Below are 25,495 nucleotides of genomic sequence, written 5' to 3'. Positions count from 1 at the left end.
CAACCCAGGGGCCTAGTGCTCAAACAGCCAAACAAACAGACGTTTGCCCTTGAAACCTTTGATTTTCGGTAGCCTGTCATGTCAGATGGCTGTTTTACACTCAATTAAAGAGCTATTGGACCCGAGTCTGTTTGCAGTCAGAGTTTGGTTTGTTTAGTTGCTGGGAAAGTTTTCTTCTGGGGTACAGTTAATGTGGACTCCGGTACAGTATGCAGTTTTGCATGAATATATCTAAATCATGGAAGTGAGCCATTTTTGAGGTTCATTTGCATCTTTGCATGCTTTACAGTAGCTCACATTTACCAAAGATTAATGCATTTTTCATAGCTGCTTCTCTTCAAATAAATGTTTTGGTGGTAAAAAATATTTGGAGAATAAACCCATATATATATTCCTCCTCATTACGATAGGCCTTATACAAGAATAAAGTCACACAATTATATATATATATATTTTAAAGAATGAACTAAAATAATGAAAATAAGTTAGAGGTATTTTATATGTAATTTTCTTTTAGTTTAATGCATTTCTCATTGCTGTTTGTTTCAGATTAAAGGTTTCGCTGGTAAATCCAATGCAACAAAATATGAATAAATCAGTGAAGCTGACATCTGTTATGGTGGTAAACTATGTCAGTAATTTAGTGAGATTTTTTCAAAAAATGTAGCAATTTAGTCTAAATAAATAAATATATAAATATAATATCCTTATAATAATAGACCTCATACTAAAATAAAGACATACCATTATATAGTAATATAATAAATATAAATAATAAACTCAATTAACAAGAAAATAGGTGTTTGTGTGTATATGAAAAAAACTATATAGCCACCATCCCAAAGAGTGAATTTTTTTTTTTTTTTTTTTAGAAAACGATTTTTGTGTCCACTTGGCAGACTTGCAAGGTGAAACTGTACAGTTTTTCTACGTAATGCACATTCTCTTCTCCGAGTCGTGTTTGTGTTGTCAGACAGCAGAGGGCAGATATCTGGCACACCAGAATACCCAGATGCATTTCACAAGCTGGAGAGCTCCAGTGACGTCCGAAAGGCAGATGGGCATTTATGCTGCGTAAGCATCTGTCCTTTCCCCCATGGCATCTCCCCCCCATCTCAGTACCTTTAACTTACTGTGCCTCTCTATTTCTCTCTGTGTTTGTCCTGTAAACACGCTTATGCACACACACACACACACACACACACACAGATTTGCTTGTCTTTTGATCATCTGTCTCTATTGAAAGGAGAACTCTGGCTGGTCACTGTGAAAACACTCCAGAGAGGGTACTGAGGATTCACTGAAATAGATGAGCCATTTTCCGCCTATCTCTTGAGAGAGCCTGTTTTTCTCCCACACACTCCCTCACACATACAGATTTCCTCTCGGTTTGTACTTTCTCTTCGGACTGGGAGCTTAAAGAAACGTTTTACTATTTGCGATGACAACTGTGTGTTTGTAAGAGTTGCAGGAGCTTGTTTAGTTTTTGTTTGGGGAATTTAAAGTTTATGTTCAAAAGTTAGCTTTATCTTCCAAAACTTCTTTGGGTAGATTTGGGGGTCATACATTTTGATTCATATACATTTTTATTAGTATTTATAAATTATATAAAGTAATATATATATCAATAAAATTTAGGGAAAAAATATACATTTTATACATAATATAATATGTATATATTATATTATATTTTAATGATGATTTTTTTTAAATAATATTATTAATTGTAGACATTTTCTTAATTTTAAGAAAGAAGTTTGATTATTATTATTATTATTTATTTTTTTTACTTTAAGGTGTGTGTTACAGATGTTAATTATTATTAGTATTATAAGTATTATTATTTCTTATGGCATATTATGTAGTAAAACAACATGAAAAGTAGAAGAAAATAAAAACTGGAGCTGTAGGTTTGCCTGTGTTTTTTTTTTTTTTTTTACTATTATCAAATATCAAGAGTTAGCATACATTGAAGTAAGAGTTAGCAGTTAGTCTTTGTCTCTATTAATAAAGAGGTACTGCAGTACTGCAGATGATGGTCCAGAGCCCTCAATTAAAAGTTAAACATTTAAATTAAAACAGGCGTAAGTTTACTAACAGCAATAAGTAGTGCAGGTCATTAGCTGTCTGCTAGCATGTAACAGCTGGACTGGATATGAAAACAGCAGACATGCAGTGCAGCGTTATTTATAAAATCCAGCTGATGGCTACCTCTGTGTCTCATTAAAGGAGTCATATGATGGGATTTTAAGTTTTACTTTATCTTTGGAGTGTTACAAGCTGTTTGTAAATATGTACGATCTTTAAAATCCACCACTCCCACCTAAAATGCCTCGTTTAAACAAGCCCCCACATGTCTATGCCACGACGTGGAAAGTTTTGTATAACACCCCCCAAATGTTAACGCAAAGAAAGAAAGAAGGCATAACTTTATTGTTGCTGTTACCGGCCAATCACGTCACACTGGATAGCTGCCCATTCAGAGCACACCTCGCTTTTCAGAACGATGAGTTTGTAAAAATCGACATGTTTTAGAAAGGCGGGCATGAAGGCGAAACAATAATAAATATAGTATGCGGAAAATAATGTGGTTTTTGAACCTTAAACCACATAAACACATTGCATTACACTAAATACACATTTTTAGCAATCATATGACCCCTTTAAATCCAGGACCAAGAGTTGTAAAAATTACTGTGTGCTATTTGGCAGGAGACTGTGTGATCTATATTGCTGTAATGTACTTTTTATTAGCTTTTAGTTGTTGATTCAAAGCCTTTATTTATAGTGGCTTATAACAAAACTGTTGGAACGAACAGGAGACTTTGGCTGCCAGCCTGCAAGATTGTGTTGTGTTTTTCCTGATTGTGGATTTTTGCAGGTTGGATGCTTCTGATGAAGGTTTTGCTAAAGACACAGGGCCAAGAAAAGATAAATAAGAAGGCTGCAAGGAGTCGTGCATGACCCATTGCCGCCACGGCCAGCGGACACAGCTTGCGTAATCTCAGAAAAGCCTCATGAAACTTGATTTAGACCAGCACTATCCTCCTTGCTCTATCGCTCAAACGTTCTCTCCAGGGGGAGTTTGCATACAGGCAGGATGTTGTAAAACATTTCCTGAAAAGTACTCTTATCAGCCTTTTAAAACGTAGATGTGTGGACGTTGTATTCCTGCGATTCCAGTCGCTGCACTCTGACGCTACTATCATAGTGAACTGTCTTCCTCCATTCTGGCAACCCTGCAAGTATGTTATTAACAGACAGTGCCTTTTAGACCTTGAAATGCCATGACTGCGTGCATCAGTGCTGTGCAAAAGGTTGATTTGTCCCCTGACCCTTTTGCTAAAGAAAACGTGCTGCACTTTTTTCTCAGAAATTAAAGTTACATAAGTCAAAAGAAAGCCGAGTTCGCCTTGAATTTTCAAAAGACTCGTTAGCTGTAAAGCTTTCCAATCGCTGATTTAGCTTTTGATTCGACTTCTGCGTCTGTGCTTTTTATCAGCTGCTGGGGTTGAAAGACACGCTCCACACTGCAATAGAGGTCACGAAAGGTCACGTAAAGGTCACGAGGGTAAGGAGAGGCCAACGTGACCTTTCACACAATCCCACAATCCCCTCCTGCTGTGGATTGGCCATCTCGTTTCATCATTTCAACAGTCGGTGACATCACGTACCATTCACATATCTTCTTTTGAAGTCCAACAGTGCATTGAAGAAAAATATTATATCACTTTCTAGCAAATCTCCAGATATTGTTTTATGGTGTAAGGTTTCTGAAGCAAATAAGATAATAGAAAAGATAAACATTGCTCTTATACTTTGATTACATAGCAGTTTGCTTTTCTATCTAAGAGACCCAGATCTGTTTTCTTGGACCTTTTCCTGGTCACATCCTTCAAATGTCTTTTGAAACAACAAGTTGATAATAATTTTATATACCGAGTACATGTGGTAATGTCAGGCATAAAAGCGTATGTTAGTAATAAACTACGTTTCTGCACTGCATTACTGTACCATCAAGATGTCTGAGAGGTTTTATGATGGTGCAGAGAGAGAGAGAGAGAGAGAGGATGGGAGGGAGAGGAGAAATGAACCAGTGCATTAGTCTCCCTAAGTCTTGCGTTTAGCCGTGTCAATATTGTCTGGACCACAGCTAAGTCCAGATTCTGTTCTGTTCCACTTTGTATTGACTCTGTGTCGGTGCACAAACACTTTGTGGCAACATTGATGTAACATTGAGTTGAGTAACTGAAACCCATTGGAGAGAGATCTGTGAGGGTCGTCGGCCATTGATGAGACTGAGAGAGAGAGACAGGAGTGGACGTAACTCTGAAAAAAAAATGACAAACCGGTCAAGTTTACTCAAAAAATCACTTCTTATTACTCACCTTTATCTTTGATTGGTGAAACTGATTGGTAGACATTGGGACGTCTTTTTTTTTTCTCCATATAATGATGACAGATATGCAAAGTCTTCAGAGATGAAGTATAATATGCTTACCTTGCAAAAAAGTAAAAAATCTCAAAATAATGAAAAAAATCTAATATAATATGATTTAAATAGAATTATTAATATTTATTAAATTTACTAAATAATTTATTAATTATTTATTTCCTTATTTTTCCATAGAAATATTATATAACAAAGCAAAAAAAAAAGTATATATATATATATATATATATATATATATATATATATATATATATATATATATATATATATATATATATATATATATATACATATATATATATACATATATATGTATATTTTCAATATAAATAATATGAATCTGCAATATAAGGTATAAAATCTAATGCAATAAAGTAAACTAAGTGAGACATTAATAAGCATTAGCACTAAACTGTAGTGCAGACAGTAAACCGTAGATATGAAGATCACACTGCATCACAGTGATCCTGTTTATTTATTTTACAGTTAGTGTCAGTCTGAAGTAAATACAATTAGCTTCTGTTACGAACAACAGTAAATGGGATGTTCCCTGATGGATAAAGAGGGTTGTGCTTGTGTGGGTGAGTGTGCAAAGCTTTTAACAACTCATCCTCTCGTTTTCTTATACCAACAATCTCCATCCACTTCATTCCATTTTCTGACTTGCTTCTCCATGCTTATTTGTATCTAACAGGTCATTAAGTTCACAAATGTGCAATTGAGTGTTTTGGAGGTTTAATTAGCATGTTTCCTTGGCTAATTAAAATGCACAAATCTAAGGATTAAAGCCCCTCTCCATTTCTCCCTCTTTCCCACACCCTTTTTATGAATAATTAATCAGTCTCTTTCACCAGGAGATTCTGTTGCACACCAGGACACATTTCAGTGTTGCGCAAGATGTAAACTCTTTTCCCTTTTCCTTCACAGACAGACAATTTTCCTGCTGAGCCCAATTACATGGGTAACAGGCAGCAGTTTGTTCAAAGGTAAGGCCTATTTAGCAGTTTTCTCAGCGTTATTTGTCTTAAACTCCTCTGTACTCAAATGTTCTTCAGATAAGAACTATAAAGCCATGAATCCATGCCTGGGTTCATCCGTTTGATCGTTTTCGGCTTGTTTTTCTGACTTGCAGCAGCTCGACGTTCAAAGATCCGGAGCGAGCCAGTCTCAGAGACAGCGGGCACGGGGACAGCGACCAAGCGGACAGCGATCAGGACACTAATAAAGGCTCCTGCTGTGACATGTCTGCTAAGGAAGCGCTCAAGATGAAGGCCACTGGGCTCAAGCCTCAACCACTTGAGCAGGGTGAGTCCTTCAACATCAGGAAATTCATTAGGAACCAAAGACTGAGTTGTTTATAGTCTGTCTCTCTTTTTGTGTGCTTTTTCACAGTCTTTCTTTTTGCTATTTGCTCATCGTTGTTGGACATTCCTTTTGTTCCTTGTGTTGTTTTACTCTCGTTTTTTACTCACATTACTCCACGTGGCACGTTCCACAAATTGGATGGTGTTAGGGCTGCTCCGATCACGATCGGCCGATCGTTAATGCGCATCTCGTCAGTAAAGCCGGTTCGCTAATCAGCGGTAAATTCCATCAGTTGCGTGATTTCACATAGAGAAGCTGTTACTACACAGAGCCATTGTTAACTTGTTAACTAATCCATGTTCATTTTCAGCGTTTATTTGCGTATCTTCTTGGTTAACAACGGCTCTGTGTATGTGAAATCACGCACCTGATGGAATTTACCGCTGATTAGGGAACCGGCTTTACTGACGAGATGCGCATTAATGATCGGTCGATCATGATCGAAGCAGTCCTACATGGTTTTATACTACTAGATGCAAAATTTTGGCATGTTCCACCTTGGAGGCTTCCTTGACATAATCATATGTAGCATGGAACATACTGTAATTTCATCGATCGGTTGCATTGATATTCCATTCACTGTAGTCATAACAATTTCAAAATCTCTTTCATTTTCGAAACAGCTAATCTCTTTCTCCTATTCTTTTGCTCTCTTTTGCTTTCCAAACTATCTTCCATCATTAAGACCCCTTATTCTCCTTGTTCTCTTTCGTCCATCTTTCATTTTCTCCCTCTCCCTTTTGCTCTCTCTCTCTCTCTTGTATTCTAGCCACGTTCTCGGTTTATCAAAGCAGGCAGGCCCATTATGATTTTATAAGCCAAACCACTCTAGCCGTTCCATTTAGTGAGTGCTGGTTAGGCGCTGGGAGGCGCTTTCTTTAAAATTTTGATAATGGAACATGGAAAATGACTTATCATCCAGCAGGCCATGTCATATTCTCCACCTGATTAAATATGAACAATTATTCTGGGTCTCTCTTGGTAGGAGAATTAGTTGTGACATGGGTAGAACAATAACTTCTGATAAGAAAGCAGTCCCATGCTCCCTTTTCACTGCACTCATTCAGGAAGGAAGCATGTAAGGATGGTTTTATTCATCTAGACCCAGGTCTGTTGGGTCATGTTGAAGACTATTACACTGGTGCCGTATCCCTCAAATGGCAATCCGAGAAAAAAAAGAGAATAAATGGGCCACAGAAAACAATACATCAAATATAATGGCACAATTAATCAATAGAACAGAGGGGAATCTGCCGCTATCTGAGCCGAGGCAGATGACGAGTGCGCCAAGTCTGTCTGCCTTGATTTGGCTTGTGTGTGTGTATGTGTGTGCGTGTTTTCATTGGGATTCAGGGATAGACTGAATGCACTGGCAAGAGAAATTGGCCAATTAAAGGGACCCATATGTTTGATATTTTGAGAATGTAGCCATTTAATGGTGCATGGGAACAGTTAGAGAATGGCTGAAATTAGCTAGTTTAACGGTGTGGCTCACACACACAAAGACAAGAGCTACAGTTGCAATAGTTGCATGTCCAACGAGCTTTATAATCTAAACCACAAACAATGAAAAAACCTGACAGCGAACAGTGTTTTTTGCATGTGTTTTTTCTTATATTTAATATTTAAATCAATGTTCTTTTTTCAAGACTGGGAATGGCTGTCTGTTTTGCCAGTATCCCTCCAGAGGGCTGGGTGTATCTTCTCTTAGGCAGGTGCTCTCTATGCTCTCTCTCACACAGAGATGACGCATGACAGTCCAGAGAAAGCCCAGGCTAGCCTAAAGATCCCCTGTGTCCTCTTGTAAGCATTATCACCTCCAACATTAGACCGTCTCCACTAGAGCCAGCTTCTAAATCTGTGTTAAAAGCTTTTGAAATTGATATTTTACAGTTGCTGGAAGGCTATAACAACACTGAGTGAATGTTATGTTTCACTGCATATGCAGCTTGCTATAGTGGTGTCTTTAACTGTGGAGTGTTATAGCTGTTTATGGTCAGTGGATGTGTGTGTGTGTGTGTGTGTGTGTGTGCGTGTGTGTGTGTGTGGAGCTGGTTGAGTTTAATGCATTATTTAGGAAGATTATTATTATTTTCAAAACTTTGGTTTGACTTGTATTACACTAGATACTTTTTGTGTAAATAATCATTTTAAAGTTATTAAAGTGCACATTATTAAAATTATTCACTTTTAAACGTAAAAAAAAAAAAAAAAATCGATAGTCTGGATGTAAATGGACTTACCAAGTATTTACCTCACTCTTTAATGAGAAAGCTGAGCTTGTTTGTCTTTCATAGGTTTTGACATTTTTCAGTGCAATTGTATTTTAAATTGTGAAGAATAGATGATTAAAATAATCATCACAAACCCACCCCACAGCTCATTTCAGCAATCAACTCTGTCACACTCACCTGTCAAGAAAGTTTAGACTTACAGTATTTTGTTCACATATCAGAAAAATCACGGATGCATCCAATTGCAGCAAACATTAATAAGCATTGCTACACTAACATTAAGTCTAGGGTTGGGTTTTAATATTTGTTACAGTGTTGTGTAGGCAGTCAGCACTATGATTAATGACCAATGAAATCTTCAGAAGTGCACTGATTTGGGAAACAAATCGCACATTGATCTGCCTCTGAACAACTTTCCTTTTCGGATTTTGTTCCCAAGAGAGGAAAGTCCTGTAAATAAAATTAAACAATAGCCAGACACTGAGGTTGCCTTCATTCTGGTCTAGACATTTCCAGTTAATTCCCAATTGATAAGTCATGTGTTGTTTTTTTTTTGTGTTTTTTTTTTCATTAAATAGCCTGTTTTGTTCCAAAATATGTCACATTACAGAACTAAATGCTATTTCATGTTGACTTAAAGTGAGTCCCTCGGGTATGCGTACCCCTGGTATTGAATCCACTCCCTAAATGTATTTTTAGATACATGTGTATGGCTATTATTACTGATTGTAAATTGTGTATTCATAAGGGCAAAATTAAATGCAGATATGAGAATGAAAAGAGAAACAGAAAAAAAAAACAGTTGATCACAATCGCTGGACAGAGTCTTATCATGCACTTTCTCATTATGTCTATCACATATTCCCCATTTGGTGTCAGGTTTTGGACTTTTATGATGTAGTTTTGGTCTTCAGCTTCCTAAATGACAATCCCATATATAAATGTGTATTTCACTTCTTTCTGGACATGCACCTTGGCTAGTTTTCAAGGTTGGGAATTTTCTATGCCCATATAAGTGTGTGTGTGTGTGTGTGTGTGTTTCCTGGGGCTGTGTATTGAGTTGTAATTCAGTCAGAGACCAGACCTTGTTCACACAGACATAAACAACAGAGGGTAGTAGAAGACAATTCTCATCTTCCTCTCTCTCACTATCTACTCTAATTATGCTCACCCTCTAGCGCAAACACACTTATAGGAATCACAACTGGAAACATATCCGCATTGTGAATAGAACCGCAGTCCCTCATAGATCTAATGTCATGTTTTCATCCCCGTAGAGAAGAGTTTGTTTTATCTGCCATGTTCCTCTCACCTTTTTTTATTCTCTCTGCTTTTAATTGGATCAGAACCAAGTTGTTTTTAGAACAAATATGAGCTTTGTTCCAAAAACTTGCAAGTTGTCTACCTAGACATTGTTTTAAAGCTTCATAGGCACTCTCGCAACTATTTTGCTCAATATTTGTGAGTACTATGTATTTATATATTTATATTATTTAATACATAATACTCTTTTATTCCCCACTTCTTCTTTTTGTCGCCAGTGTGTGTGCTAGTTTGAAATTGATTATTTAGGCTCTCTTAATTGGGAGCTGTGTATTAAGTAGGCAGAAAAGTTTTTTTTTTTTTTTTTTTTTGCATTAATTGTTGATTAATTGATGTAAAGTTTTGCCTGCAGCATTTTTTCAATTGGAATTCATCAGTGGCCATCACACGGTCCAATAGGCATGTATATAAGTTATGAAAACCGGCCCATTATATGCAAGTGCCTAGATGTGTTCCTACGATAATGTGTGCGTGTGCGTGCGTGAAAAGGTCCCATTAGATTGCTGTGTAAGTGTTCTAGATGACCTCCCTTAATTGTGTTTGATTGGAGGACGATAATCAAATTGTCTCACCTCTTTTCCACTGTAATGCTTCAGATTATTCATCTGAAGCAGCAAAATGGGAGAAGATAAAATTATTGTAATAACTGACCCATTGACTACCCACGTTTGTCTGGTTTACTTGGTCTAGTTCAGTGTTATTTTAGTATCACTGATGTAATATTATATTAGGCTAGATATTATTTTGTATTATGGTATTATTTTGTATCATTGATATACTATTATATATATTTTTTTATTTGTTATTTTTTTATAAATATCTTGATTTAGTTTTTAATTTCATATTTACCATTTTTAAGTTTTAGCAATTTCGTTTTGTGTGTTTTATTTTAATTTTTTTTTGTATTTTTTTATTAGTTTTTGTTTGATTTATATATTTGTATGTAGTGTTTATAAATTAAATTACTGTATAATTTCAGGTTAAACTTAAAGAAAATGACAAATGTTGTTTTGGCTGAAGTAAAGAAGCATAAGTATATATGTATGTATGTATAGCAATATTTTATTTTAATTCTATAATTTATTTTTATTTTATTTCAAAATTTATTGTTTTTATTCTTGATTTGACATAACAGGATAATCAATAATAAAGAATTTAATGGGGTGCCATCAGCAAATCAGCATCATCCTGATGTCATTTTCGTGCAGCTCCAAAGTGATTAGTTGTAAAAATGAGCTCAAATAAGAATGTCAGCAAGCCAAGCAACTGCCATTGAAATGAATAAGAATGCTAAAGCATAGTTTCTCCAGACACAAACCCATGCAGTCATTCATTTCCCTCACTTTTTTGGCAGAGTAATCAAGATCTCTTTTACCCACTTTATCTATTGGAACATAGCGCTGTGATGCTTGGTCACACACGCATTATAGTTTTGAAACTACCTGAGAGCAATGGCTGATTGATTCTCCGTGGCTGCTGCAATGCTTTAAATTGAACAGTCGGATGGAGGCAGAGCTCTGGGAAACAACAGACGCTACATCAAGACTCCAAAACGTGTCAGAACACCACACTCAGACGAAAGCTCTGATCAGACATATCGATTATGATCCTGATTCTACAAGCCTTGTTTAACTACTCTTCCAGCAACATGATTCATTCATCAATACATGATTCATACAGCAGGGCCTTCGTTAACGAAATCGGTGCTGAAAAACCCATGTGTTTAAAGACTAGATGGAAAACGGCATTCATAATACGTATAACTTGAACTAGTTCATACATATTTTTAAACGATAAAGACCCTCCATAATTACCAAAATGCATCTGTCCAGTTTTTCCTCAATAACGCCATTACCTCTCACACGTAGCATTGACATTAAACTTGGTGTGTCTAATGTTTTAATTTTAGAGTGAATATGCCCACTGGATATTATGTTCTCCATTGGGATTTGGTTGGATCAGACCGTTAAGCTATGATATTATTAATTTACATTATTTCCCCCTACCTACGCTGGTTGTGGTTGCATTAGCAGAAACGTCGTTTTCAAAAGCAGAGGACATCATTACATTTTCCTTCAGAACAGCATGCACTGAAGATTCATTCATTAAGATCAAGGACATGTATTCCGTTGTCTCTATGCAAAGAACTGTGCATTACTTTTCTTGCACCATTTTGTACATGGCTCCAACCTTTTTTAATGGAAACGCACTAAAGAGGGATATGCATGCATGCATGCAATGCTATTTAATAACTGATGAGTTGTGTAATAAAGGGGCTTAGATCATATTTCTTCAGGAAGAAACATAAAGCACTGAAAATATATCTAAAATGATTGCTATATTTTTGTGTGCATATCCCACTTTGTGATCCTTACACACATTCACTTCAAAGAAGCAAAATCAGTTAATGACATTCCGACTGATGCCCTTTTCCCACTTGTTGCCTAGGTTACCTCCTCTTCCTGGCACTCAGGCATTAGCGGAATCCATATTGACAGATTTTACTGTTTTTTTACTCTTTTTTTCACCCTTCAAAAAAGGTCATTTCCTGTCATATTTTAAGCATATAATGCAGACGTGTTTAGATGACGGTGCGGTGTTTTGAAACGGCTCAACACTTCTACAAAGCTATTCATACACACTCGCTCAATGGAATGTATGAGCACTCTTGGCTTTCTTGTCAGTTCTTTCCACAATGCTTCATTCACCTCTATTCCTTAAGTTCCACATCTGTTTTATTCTCTCTTTTCTACAAAGAAAAGCGAGTCTGTGTAATACAGATAAAGAAAGACGTGTATGAATGAATGCCGTATGTGACATCAGCCTGTTTTCTAAAACCATAGAGCCTCAGTATACACACACACACACTTTGAGACTCAAATGTCTACTCCGTTAAAGCATAGGCTTGTGGAGGAAATGTGCAATTTCCAAATATTCTATTAATATTACACTTTCTAATCTTGACTCACTAGGGTTAATCATATTTTCCACGTCATATGCTGATTTTTTTTAACAAAATCAATTAGAAAACAAATGAAATAAAAATTAAAATGCACTCCGAAAGGTAAATATACTGATATGTAAGTTTAGAGATCAAAGTGCATTGATCTTTTCATTTCTTTATATGGATTTCATTCATGCACTCTGTAATCTCCTAAATGCATTTTACTGAGGTTTATATTGCAGATAGTCTGGAAGCAGGGCTTTTTTGAGTTTCGCTGGAATAGTTCCAGTGTCATCAATGCTTTCGTAAGGCGACTGTCAGTAAGAATAATCACTGTCATTGTCTTCCTTTTAAAGTGACTCAAATATGCATTAATATCACATGAATCTCACAGTTTTAGATGGCGGTGTATTTTTCATGTCTGACAAGTTTCATATCTCTTTTTTTATTTCCTGGTAGAGCTGTCACCATGCATCAGATTTAGCCATATAAGCTCTCGAATTTGTTCTCTATCCATTCCGACAATAACTGACATGTCGCAATAATGTAATTGATTTGCAGTCGGGAGAAAAATGCAACTAACAACGTAGACAAACTGAAAGGTCAGCAAATCTCTTCTGATTTATTTTGTTCATGTTTTTTTATACCTCTCGGCAGTGGTGCGGTGATTCATCAGTCAAAATCACTGAATAGTTAATCACTTTCTTTTCTGCATTTTTTCACACTCTCTAAATTAACTTTGTGCAAATGAGATTGTGATCAGAACATACATCAGAACTGATCATCCGTTTTCATGAGTCATGTTCCTAGAAACATTGGCGTGAGAGATATGGCACAGTCATGTGAGCTCAGGCTTGGCAATAGCAGATATATAGCCTGTGACTGCGTGAGCATGAAAGCAGCTGACCTGCCGAGTCCCGTGGGAAAGAGCGGCTTTTCCCTCATAACGATTACAAATCGCCAGCAATGCAATTACCAGGGGCTAAGCAATGACTCTCACGACTTAAACAATGATAGCCGATCTCGGACAGCATTGTTCAATAACGGAATAAAGCTGAAGATTTGTTGCACTCTCAAACGCAATAAGACACCACGTCCATTTATTTCTACAGAGCCTCTGGGAGCACTGAAGGCTGTTTTCAGGGACCATCAAAGTAATATTCATGCTATTAAGATATCTATCTAAACATTTAGCATACTGAATGCTACCTCAGACTCCCAGCATTTTCCAATGAAGATATACAGTATATCTGGTTAGATTTTATCTCTACACTGTTACACTCATAATCTTCCAAAAGGGATTTTTTACAGTGATCCCATAGAAGAACCAGTTTTGGTTCCCAAAAGAACCTTTTGGTGAACAGTTCTTAGAATATATATATATTTTTTTTTTCTTAGTGTAAAGCACGTTTAAATAATCTAAAATAAATAAATAAAACTATATTTAATAATAATAATGATAATAAAAATAAACAATTGATAGAAAAACAGCAGCGTCACTAATCATTTTCTGATAGAACAATATCCACTGAGTTTGTGAAAATTCCCTCAAGTCCGAAACACAACACAGAGCAATTCGTAAAATAAAATGAGTAAAACACCTATGATAATTCAATACAAAAATGTTCAGCATTAACACAGTAGACTGAGCCCTATTTTTATGGACTTTTCATAGATATGTTGTTGTTTTTTAGCATATAGTTTTTAACTTTTTGTTAGGTTTGTAAAGTTATTTAAATATTTCAACTTAAACTAAACGAAAATTTGAAATGTAGCTGAAATAAAATAAGCTTAACTCTTTTATATTTAAAGTTATTTCTGCTAATGCTTATTTCAATTAATTTTTTTTTGTTTTTAGTTTAGTTTTAGTTTGGCTGTTCCCAGGCTACATGATATATAAGTGGCGCCCCTGTTTGTCTGGAAAACTCACGTTAATGTTGTATTGATGTTAAGGACGACAGCTGGTGCCACTAGCCTCAGCTGAGAACTCTAATTAACTCTATTAAGTTTGTTCGCATAGGACCTAAACAGGTACCACATGGGAGATTGTTGGTTCATATGTCTATATCACATCTGTCTGGTAGATGTGATTAATTGATGTTTAATGGTTTGCATCTCAATTCTACTGACCAAAAAAGATGCCTCAGTTTAGTGGCGTCAATCAAAACAAGGAAGGAAGTATTCCTGTAGTGATTCATGAAATGAGCTTTATTTCTGTGAAACCTGCTCTTTTGCATACTTTGGTTGTCAGATGGCAGCCTTTTGTTGATATTTCAGATAATCATTTCATCAACCCGAAATCAATGTTTTGTTTTGTTTTTCACACTTATTAATAGTGCGTCTCCTGCAACAGCCTTTGTTCTCTAATTGAATAAGCACGACCCAATTGATGCATGCGGATGTCAGAAGAAACATTTGGAGAGGGAAATTAGAAGCCTGAGCAATCTGGAGTAGCGTGAGTCTTATCATTCATGTATCACTCTTGTTGTTTTGTGTCTTCTTCACCTCACTTGTTCACACTCTTAAGCCCCATCGCGCACTATTAAAACAATTTAGTCTAAGCTAGCGCAATCCCACGGAAAGGCTGCAAATCTTTTTAAGGGCAATATCTGGAGCTTAGGATTTAGTTTCCTTTATTATTGAAGATTTAAGGGATTATCTTTCACTCTACACAAAGTTTCATTTTGTTTTTTTGTGTGAGTGTATTAGTGTGGTAACGGATGCATTGTGGACCTTCCCTGAGGTTAAGAAAAGATGTCCTGTGTCTGCTGGCCTGTAGTGATTGATGAAAGCTTCAGGATCTTTCAGCCATCTAGAGCCTACTGTATCGTATTTGAAATGTGCATTTATAAAGCCTAAATTATCACAGTATTTATTTATTTATTTACTTTAGGAGAATCATGTTAAAATCTCTGTTTTCATTAATCATTAATTGCATTGCATTGTATGTTTTGCCCTCCATAATAACAATACAGAGCTTTTATTTATTTTGAGCATTTAAATATCATACTAAGGCCTATTATTGGGAGATATCAAGTTACAACTGATATTAATATGCATTTTGTGGAAGTAGTCTGCTATACTGCAAAAATATATTTTTAATTTACATTACATAATTTTTATTTTTATTTTATTGTTCCTAAAATTGAGATGATTTTCCCTCCTCTGGTGGGTTCAATATTCTTTTATGATACTCTTAAAGAAATGTATGTTTAAATTTTTTCAATAGACCATACATTTATTGAAACAACTGTTTGTCTGACTATTATTTCATATGTTTCATAGTTACAAGCAAAAATTATGACCTGTGAACCACTTCATGCTGTATTTTTAAACTCCAGCTTTATTAATTTCAGATAAAAAAACAAACAAAAAAATCCCTGGAAGTCTTCACATATTTCAATGTTTTAGTAAAAACATATGTAGGTAAATGCTTATTATTGGTTAAATTGTTTAATTATGAATTATGTTCCATGTCCATTTAGTTTAAACAGTGGAAAACACTGATTACTTTTAACTAGGTTTTAGTTATTACATTTAAACATTTTCGTTTTCAATAAAAATATTGACTATCATGAAACGGCTCAGCAATATAGAGAATTTTTCTATTTTAGCTCTATTTCCCAATCCTTAGCCTGTTGTGCGCAAATACCCACATACCTCTTTTTCGTGTAATTAAGCTGGAACCTCATTAGCCCCGAGTATCATGGTTATGATATCTGAGAGTCATAACGACACTGTGTCCTCTGCCTTCTGAGGGAGCAAACCATAAATCTGTGACATTAGCCTGCCGCCCCTGTCGCCGCAGTGACTAATTATGATCTGTTTGTATAAGTAATGGCTTATTCTTCACACGGTACAGTGTGATCATGATTAAAAAGGGACCCGTCGGAGCCGTAGACTCATTTTCCTTTGCTCTCATTGGCCGCTCGCTCATCATCTCCCTTTCCTCTTAAATGAAAACTCGTTATTTGACGTGTGCTAAATGCTATTCAGGTCGCTTTCCCCCACTAGCCGGTGCTGGAATAAAGAAATTAGGAGGTATTAATCCTTAAGGAGCTAATTTATCCCTCACAAGCGAAGTGGACAAGGACTCGTTTCCGAGGAGAGCTTTAGCAGTGGTTTTTGGAGGCTAGTCACAGCGCAGAGCAGCTCAAGTGCAACTCACACACTTGTTCTTTATGATCTTTTGCATCTGACCTTATCATTTGTTCAAATGCTTTGACATAAAGGTTGGAAAAAATGTTTTTTAGGGGGGAAGCAGACTTTAGAAAAGTGCAGTTTCGTTGACCTGAACCTTATTTTTTTATTATTGTCTAAGAAAGGAAAAATGCTTTATGAAAGCAATCAGATTTGAGTAGAGACAGCATTTAAACTTGGCTCAGTGGCTGTAAACTATTACATCCGATATCCCAAGAACATCAGCTGTAGATTAATATACTTTAATGGTGCTTGAGAGATTTTCACATATGAGTTCATAAAACAAACCTGACAGCTCCAGATGTAGGCTGCAGCATTAATACAAAAATTGTTTGCCTCTTTGTTTCCTGTCATACATGACCCACGGTACTTTTTTGCAGATTTCATGCTCAATCACAGACAGATGGGAATGCCCAAACCATGTCTGATGATGTTTGTTAAACCTCATTGTCAGCACCACATTTGTGACTCTGGACCACAAAACCAGTCTTATGTTACTGGGGTATATTTTAAGCAATAGCCAAAAAAGAAAAGAAAAAAAAAAACATTGTATGGGTGCAAATTATCGATTTTTCTTTTATGCCAAAAATCCAATGCCAAAAAAAAAAAGATATTAAGTAAAGATCATTTTCAATGAAGATATTTATTACATTTCCTAACATAAATATATTGAAACTTAATTTTTGGTTAGTAATATGCATTGCTAAGAATTAATTTGGACAATTTCAAAGGCGATTTTCTTAGTATTTAGATTTTTTTGCACCCTCAGATTCCAGATTTTCTAATTGTTTTATCTCGGCCAAATATCGTCCGATTCCAATAAACCGTACATCAATGCAAAGCATATTTATTCAGCTTTCAGATGTTGTTTAAATCTCAATTTCGAAAAAATTGACACTTAAAACTGGTTTTCTGGTCCAGGGTCACCTTTGTGGTCTTTGTTACCGAACAGTCGGGGAGTATGTAGAGTCTATTGTTTTCTGTTTATGTCACTGCAGTTTCTGACAAATATGTGCTCAAGGTCACTGATTGGATTACATTTATTGTGCTTTCACACAGCCTGTTTCTGTGTAGGTCAAAACAAATGTAGTTTCCTGTTGCAAACAGAATTAAGAGGAAGATTAGACATATAGGTTGGATTTATAATGGCAACACCAGCAAGTGTCAAGTGTAAAGAACAGTTTAACACTTTAAAAAGCACAAAGAATTTATTTGGACACCGTGTTCATTCTTAAAGCAGTAGTTCACCCAAAAATCTGTTGTCATTTATTCACCCTCATGTTCCAAACCAGTTTGACCTTCTTTCTTTATGTGGGGAACATTGGAAAAACAATTTAGAAGAAAGAAAGGAATGCAGGTTTGGAGCATTTTTTCTCAGAGGAACGAACCATTCAGTACACATTTCTGGTGCTACCGTGCACACTTTTTTGGTATACATTAGTCCTGTTCACAATTAATTCATGATGTATAAAATCAAGTCTCAACGTACAAAATATGTAACTTTGGGAAAGTAAAATGAGTTGTAAATGTTATATCAAAGGAGTTTTGTCCTATTAGCCTGATCTATTTTTGACATTCAGAGTAGCTGTAGATCATTTTTCTTCACATTTTTTTTCTTTCCTCCCCTCCCTTTTTCTTTCCACTTAAACTGATTATTAACTTTGATAAGAACACATATGTTGGATTAATTAATGCTTTGAGTCTAGTCCCAGGGCGATTGGGCACACATTTTAGTTCTAACCTTTTACTTTAAGGCATTGTTTGGTGTATAATTAAGCTTGGCTTAATTAGTGAGTTATTAAGACCTGAGATATGACAGTATCTTCTGGACTCAAGGGGGAAAAAAACTGTCTGACTGGAGGATTTTAAAAGTTGTTGAAACTTACTTGAACTGCCATGCAGTTCATTCAAACACATTGATTAACTTGAAATTGACTGGTTTTAAATAGCAACACGACTAGCTGTTGCTTGGACCGCGCCATCTGTTTTCATAGGCAGAGCTTGTGCAAACTCAATTTCTGATGGATGGAAATTGATTGGATCTATCAAATAATAATCAGGCCTGAGGTTTTTATTCTAAAGCTGGGCTTTTGCGCGAACACAAATCGGAGACCTTGGTTCAAGTGTCCAATCATCTACACAGCCACCCTTCCTAATCAAGTCTATCAAAATCACGAATTCAGTTTATCTGTCCTTTCCCACTCTCTCTCTCCTTTCTATCAGTCTCTCTGCGATAATGAATTATCCATTATTTCCCTTTTATCCACACTGGCCTCCCTCTGTGATGAACAGCGTAATGTGACCGCATGCACGAGGACTCTGTTCTCTGCAACGTCTTCCATCTGGAAACAGTCTCAACCATATTATATATATATATATATATATCCCATTCCATGTCTGTGTCAGATTGGAAGCAGGTTAGAAATAATTCATGGTCATGTCCTCTGTCCTCAGGGTCCTCATGTCCTCTGTTTCAGATTGCAATGTCTTTTACCAGCGATCCAGGGAATGTTTTATGAATCATTAGGAACTGAAGAACGTTTCTACTCATGACTTTGAACTAATTTTAACTCTTTCCTCAAGGCAATCTTAACCACTTAAGGCCTGTTAGAACTAAAGCTGAACATCAGATATTTAATAGTTAAACTAATAGTTCAACTATACACAAACATTACGTAATTTACTCATGTCTCATGTCTTCGAAAGCCTGTATAATTTATTAATTTATTTAAATTTTTATTGTTCTTTTCATTTCAGGACATTTTTTTTCTTCTATGCTTACAATGAATGTGAAGCTTTCATGCTTAAAAAAGAAAAAATGAAATCCAAAAGCACCATTAGTATTATTACAGTATCTTTTGAAGCCACATGATAGCTTTATGTGATAAAAGATTTACTGATAGTGTTAGAGTCAATGAGTTCAACTCAAAGGCAGGTTATACAGAGGGCCGTCGTGGCTTAGTGGTCGGACTTGTAACCCGAAGGTTGCGGGTTCGAGTATCAGGTCTGGCAGGAATTTTCGCTTGGGGGAGTTAATAACCTACACTCTCTTTCACCCTCAATACCACGACTGAGATGATACCCTTTAGCAAGACACCAAACGCCCAGCTGCTCCCCAAGCGCCACAGCTCCGGGTGTGTGTTCACAGTGTGTGTGTGTGTGTGTGTGTGTGTACTTGGATGGGTTAAATGCAGAGCACAAATTCCCAGTATGGGTCACCATACTTGGCCACATGTCACTTCAATCACTCACTTTTTTTTCGAGAAATGGTTCATTAATAAATAATTTAGACATATTTTGTGAATTAGACCAACTAATTAATTCCCTGTAAACTCTAATGCTCAGAATAATTACTTGGCTTGTGTAGGGCAAACTTAAATTAGTTCTAACAAATTAACTTTCATGGGTATGTAGAACTTCCTTGTTCTTTTGACTATGATACTATCATACGGATGAAAGAGAGTCATAAGAGTGAGTAAATGATAACAGAAAGTTTATTTTTGGCTCAACTATGGGGCTAACAGGATTTTGCACCATTCCCAAAGTAGATTCCCAAAACAGCTTAGTTACACATAGCACTGGTGCATAAAAATACAATTATTTCCTGTTCTTTGGCAATTTTAAGGGGAACCAGTTGGCATTAAATCATTTGTTGGACATTGTTTTGCCATTAGTGGAAGTTTAATGTGACCCTGGTCTCATACAGGAGTGCTGTAATGAGCGTTTAGTTGTGTGGGTACTGCCGGGCCTTCAGGCCTACAGAAGTCCTCCTGACCCTTCTTTGGCACACTACTCTACTTTAACATGTATGTGGACGTGCTTGAATAAATCTGTACCTCTGTAAGTTTAAACTCGCGTGTGTCCGCCTCCGCCTCTCAAACTCAGTGGGGGAAACGTGTTGTCCAGCATCGCCATAGCGATGATACCCCAGGAGGAGATTATGATGATGCGTCCACACTTCCTGGCTCTCTGCCACTCCTTCCCATCTGTGCTCTGTCTTCAGTGAGGGTTTTGAGTGCACTTGTGTAGTAGTGGCATTGTTAAGAAGGAAGTACAAAAGGAAACATAGTGTGGTGTTCTCTATAAAATAATAATAATTTAAAAAATAATATATATATATATATATATATATATATATATATATATATATATATATATATATATATATATATATATATATATATATATATATATATATATATATATATGTATGTATATATATATGTATATATGTATGTATATATATATATGTATGTATGTATGTATATATATATATGTATGTATGTATGTATGTATATATATATATATATATATATATATATATATATATATATATATATATATATATATGTATATATATATATGTATATATGTATGTATATATATATATGTATATATGTATGTATATATATATATGTATATATGTATGTATATATATATATGTATATATGTATGTATATATATATATGTATATATGTATGTATATATATATATGTATATATGTATGTATATATATATATGTATATATATATATATATATATATATATATATGTATATATGTATTATATTATTATTATGATTATTATATATTATTATTATTTATTTATTTATTTATTTATTTATTTTTTTCAGTATAGCAATATTTTTATTATAATTAATGGAATAGTTCAGAAACAGGTTTGGAACGACATGAGGATGAGTACAATGTTGACGGATTGAACTAGACACTCTGAAAATTTGAGATTTGTATAATTCAAACCTGTCATCTCTTGTATTTATTGTATAAAGTTCTGTGCTCAACACCATTGCTCTTGCTTTTGTCTGCCTATCATATTTTATAAATGATGACTTCCTGTTCTGACAGCTAGGGAAGATTCTCAAGGTTGTACTCTCTAAGTGACATCTTCTGCACTTCATCTTCAAGCTGTGTTTAAGCGAGCTGAGTGCGACCTCTCCATGGGAGGTCCCCTTACATTCATACTCGCGAAAGGGTTTAGAGAGCGATGCACATGAAAGCTGTTTGCACCCGTTGGGCTTATCGCGCTGTTCTTGTATGTATAGGTTTTTCTCCCCGATGGGAAATAGTTTAGTGGGTTTGAAATGTTCAAAATCAAAGTGCATTCTGCTTTATCTGCTGTTTTTAATTCATCAGTTATATTTTATTGCAGCTTTCTGAATACTTTCTGGAAAACCAGGTTTTGTTGTGATAAGAAAAGGAAGAGGGGAATATCATAAATAAAAATGAGGTTGGGGTCACAGACTAGCAGTTAGGATTTTGTGACAATGTGCCATGGTATAATAATATTCTCAAACTTAAATTCTACATATTAATTAAAATATTTAAAAAAAGTATATATATAATAATTTTTATTCAAATAACCCTGATGTTATTTGAATCTGAGTTTTCTGATCCAGTTCCCCCACTTCTGACCAACATTTCCTGTATAAATAAAATAAATAATAGCAGATTATACTAATAATTGTGCACATACTCTAGTGAATTGCATAGATGCACTTTTATGTGTGGGCGACCATGGGTTTGACTTGGGTCGTGTCCACATCCCACTTCATCCTCCAGTCTTTTTTATTTCCTGTCTACTCTCAGACTGTTTCTAGTTGCAGGATAGACAGAGATAAACGGACCGAGAGAGGAACGGGAGGCGTGCTGCCTCCCCTCAGGAGGTGAGCTTAAGTACAGATCTGTTGTTTCCTGAGGGCTGTAAGCCACCTACAGTTCAAATAATAATCAAAAGACCAGCTGCTGAGCGAATGAGTCTGTGTGCTTTATGGTAATGACGGATCGTTTCAGTATCTCCTACCATGAAACTTACTGTGATATTAATCGTTCTGCTTTATGGTACCTATATATTCATGTTAAAATCTCCTATACTTTCTGAATAGCTGGTCACTTATTTATTATTTTTGTATTATTTTATAGTTTAATAGTATAATGCATGTTTACTGAAATATATGAAGAAGAAAAAAACTTTTAAAATAAAATGCATTTTGAATATATATATATATATATATATATATATATATATATATATATATATATATATATATATATATATATATATATACAGTGTAATAATTAATTTTATTTTATAATGATTGTTTGTCCACTACTGAATATTAATTTCACTTGAAAATGAGTCACATTACTGATAAAAAGTGTTGCCAGTGCTGATTCATTTGACTTTAATGAAGCATTATTGACTTCATGTCTCATCCTGATGTGCATAATTACTACATTATTTGACATATCACCATTACTCTTATTAACATAAGCTTTTTTATCTAGCAGAGAGTGTCAGTTACTCAAACTCGCAAACTGCAACACAGGCCTTTCTGATACTACAAGATATACAGAGTATAGTGTTTGAATCTGGCTGTGATTAGTTGTGTAAATGTTGGGAGTGTTTTTTCTCGATAACCTCAGCTTGTTGCATTTTTCTGTCTTTTTTTTTTCTCTCCTGCTAAATTAAGATAAGAGGGTTTGTTAATTAAACTGTCACATGGCAGCACCTTGAGGAATTGCAGCGAAAGAGCTATTTTAATTGGAAGTCTATTGTCTCACTACACACACGCATCTTATCCATTGACTATCATAACAGAGAGCAGGGAGGAAGTATCACCCAAGACAACAAGGAGTCAGGGAGCGGAGAAATGTTGTTCCTGATATATGATGTTCAAATATGTTACCTTGTCAAAAATGTGGTCGAGAAACAGTTCTCACTTGGAAATTACCAGTTTGCACCATCAAGCACCCCTTTTCTCTTATTATCTCCATGGAGTGTATTTAGTGGATCAGCCTTGGCCATGGCTTCAACTGTAAATACAATCAGCAATTAACATCAGATAGAGAGTGCAATTAAGCATCAGTGTCCTGCATGGAGGATCAGTTATTGAGATTCTCTGTTATGGTTCTCATTACATACGTGGCTATATTGGTATGTGTGTGTTCCGTAAGGCGGTTATTTTGGAGCTATAGATCCACAGTCACATGCAGGCGTGTGCCCGTAGTCTGTAAAATCTGTCTGGCCATCTGGGCTGAGGTGTTCAGAATCTGTCTTGATTAAAAAGTGCAAATCTGGAGATCACAGGCCTACTGATCTTCTCCTTCACCCTCACACGCTGAGTCCAAACTGGACACAGGAGTGACCCCTTCTGTAATCCCGTCTGGAGATTATGATGATGCTTCTTTAGATGAGGATGTTGTTCAAGACGAAGGGAGGGCACGAGTCACAGAGAAAACACTGCTGTTGTAGCTAAGCAACAGCTAATGGCATTCGAATGAGATCTCAACAGGTAAAATCAATGTTTATTTGTTATACTTGGACTTATAAAATGGATTGTTATAATTTTAAACTCTGATTGGAGGAACCAGATTTGAAGCCATTATTATGTCTTGGCAACCAATGCAATGCAATGCAAAAAAAAAAAAAAAATCAATATTTATGTCTGGTTTATGACATTTTCATTGAATATGTCATATGTATATGTGTAATAAAAACCAACTGTGTTTTTGAAATTGCATGTTCTGTAAACCAGTTTCTACCAGTTAATGCAGAATGGAGCAAACTTTCAGTTCATGCTTCATTACCACTTCTGCCAATTACAGCCCTGCCTCTGAGAATCAGTTGCACAGATCGTGAGCTGCCCATCGGAGTATTTGCCTCCGAGCTTCGGTTTCCCACCAGCCGTTCACAATCGCCTCACCCCATCGCCTCTCGTAGGCGCGTTGGGCGTGCAGCTGCTACATCAACATGACAAGTGTTTCTAGAACATTCTTCATTGTTCACTGACCAGTAATCGAAGTGCAATGGCAGCCGTCGGGGGATATTTTCTGCTGTTGGGCTCTGAAGAGCGAGCACCTGGGCCTGCACTGAGGGGAGAGAGATAGTCATGCTCAAACAGGCCGTCTCATCGCGCTTTCACCTCAGGCTTTGTCGTTCTGAAAGAACTCACAGCCTGCTCCAAATCAGTAGTGTTTGCTCGTTCATTTGAATTCACTGTAAATCTCACGCTCCAGTGGTGGAGAGGGACACATTCGTTTAAATTAGCTTCAGCTCAGCAAGTGCAAATACGTTTATGACCTCTCTCAGATTTTATTGCTTAAAGCAGAAAGTGAGACAGCCATGCGCAATTAAGCTCTGCTTTTAGCCTGGTTGTAATCTACCAGACTTAAAAGTTTCAGTAGTCCTCAATAACATCACATTTCTCAATATTGATGTTTAATATAAGTGGTCTAATATTTGTATTTAACTCTCCCTAATATTTCTCCCTGAGATTCCACAGTGGGAACTCATATAGGTTTAAAATGACATGAATGTGAGTAAATGATGACATAATTAAAATTTTTGTGTGAATAATCCTATTAATAGTCGATAGCATGGCTATCACTGGGTATGGATTTGTAATAAACCACCTACGGTAGCAGTGCTTTGGCAACCACCCACAGATGACTTTTCCAACGAAAACATAATTTTTTTAAATATATTTTCTACTAAACGTGTACAAATCAAATGCTGTTCTGATATCTTCTACCCAAACTTTTTTTGTGGTTTCGGGTCCTTTTTTGTCATTGCTTGATTGTTTATAGGGAAACTCAGCTCCACATTTCTCCGGTTCCAGAGCAAACATGAGGACACTCATGAATCTAATCTGTAATTCAGAACAGAGTTGCCCGTGGAGCATATCTAATCCTAGTGAACCGGCTTTACAATGACCACAGTCTGTCATCAGCTGTGAACATCCTTTCAGGAACATTTCACTTCCTCTTCTGTTACGCTGCAACTATGCTCTTAAATACAAAAAGCATAGTTAGCGGCTCCAGTAATGTTTTGTTTGGTTGTCAGTGTAAGATGTACATGTATTTTAAAGTTGTTTACAAGCCAGGTGATTTGATGAAATCTCAAATCTGAGATTTAACATTGTTGAGCGTATATAATCTCTTTTTCATCCCGTGTAAA

The 25,495-nt window shown here is 35.9% G+C and overlaps 1 protein-coding gene across 1 annotated transcript in view; it reads left to right on the top strand.

Moving 5' to 3' along the window:
• The window catches only part of LOC113055387 (protocadherin-17-like), a 60,495-nt gene that overhangs the window by 21,157 nt on the left and 13,843 nt on the right, over positions 1-25,495 (top strand). Inside the window, exons 3-4 of the mRNA XM_026221670.1 lie at positions 5,381-5,439; positions 5,586-5,758. Of these exons, the coding sequence (XP_026077455.1) occupies positions 5,381-5,439; positions 5,586-5,758 (232 nt within the window). The remainder of the gene's footprint in view (positions 1-5,380; positions 5,440-5,585; positions 5,759-25,495) is intronic.

The sequence above is a fragment of the Carassius auratus genome, chromosome 36, assembly GCF_003368295.1.
Source record: "Carassius auratus strain Wakin chromosome 36, ASM336829v1, whole genome shotgun sequence".
NCBI classification, from domain to species: Eukaryota; Metazoa; Chordata; class Actinopteri; order Cypriniformes; family Cyprinidae; genus Carassius; species Carassius auratus.
The sequence above is the reverse complement of the archived record's forward strand: the minus strand, read 5'-3'. Positions and strand labels throughout refer to the sequence as shown.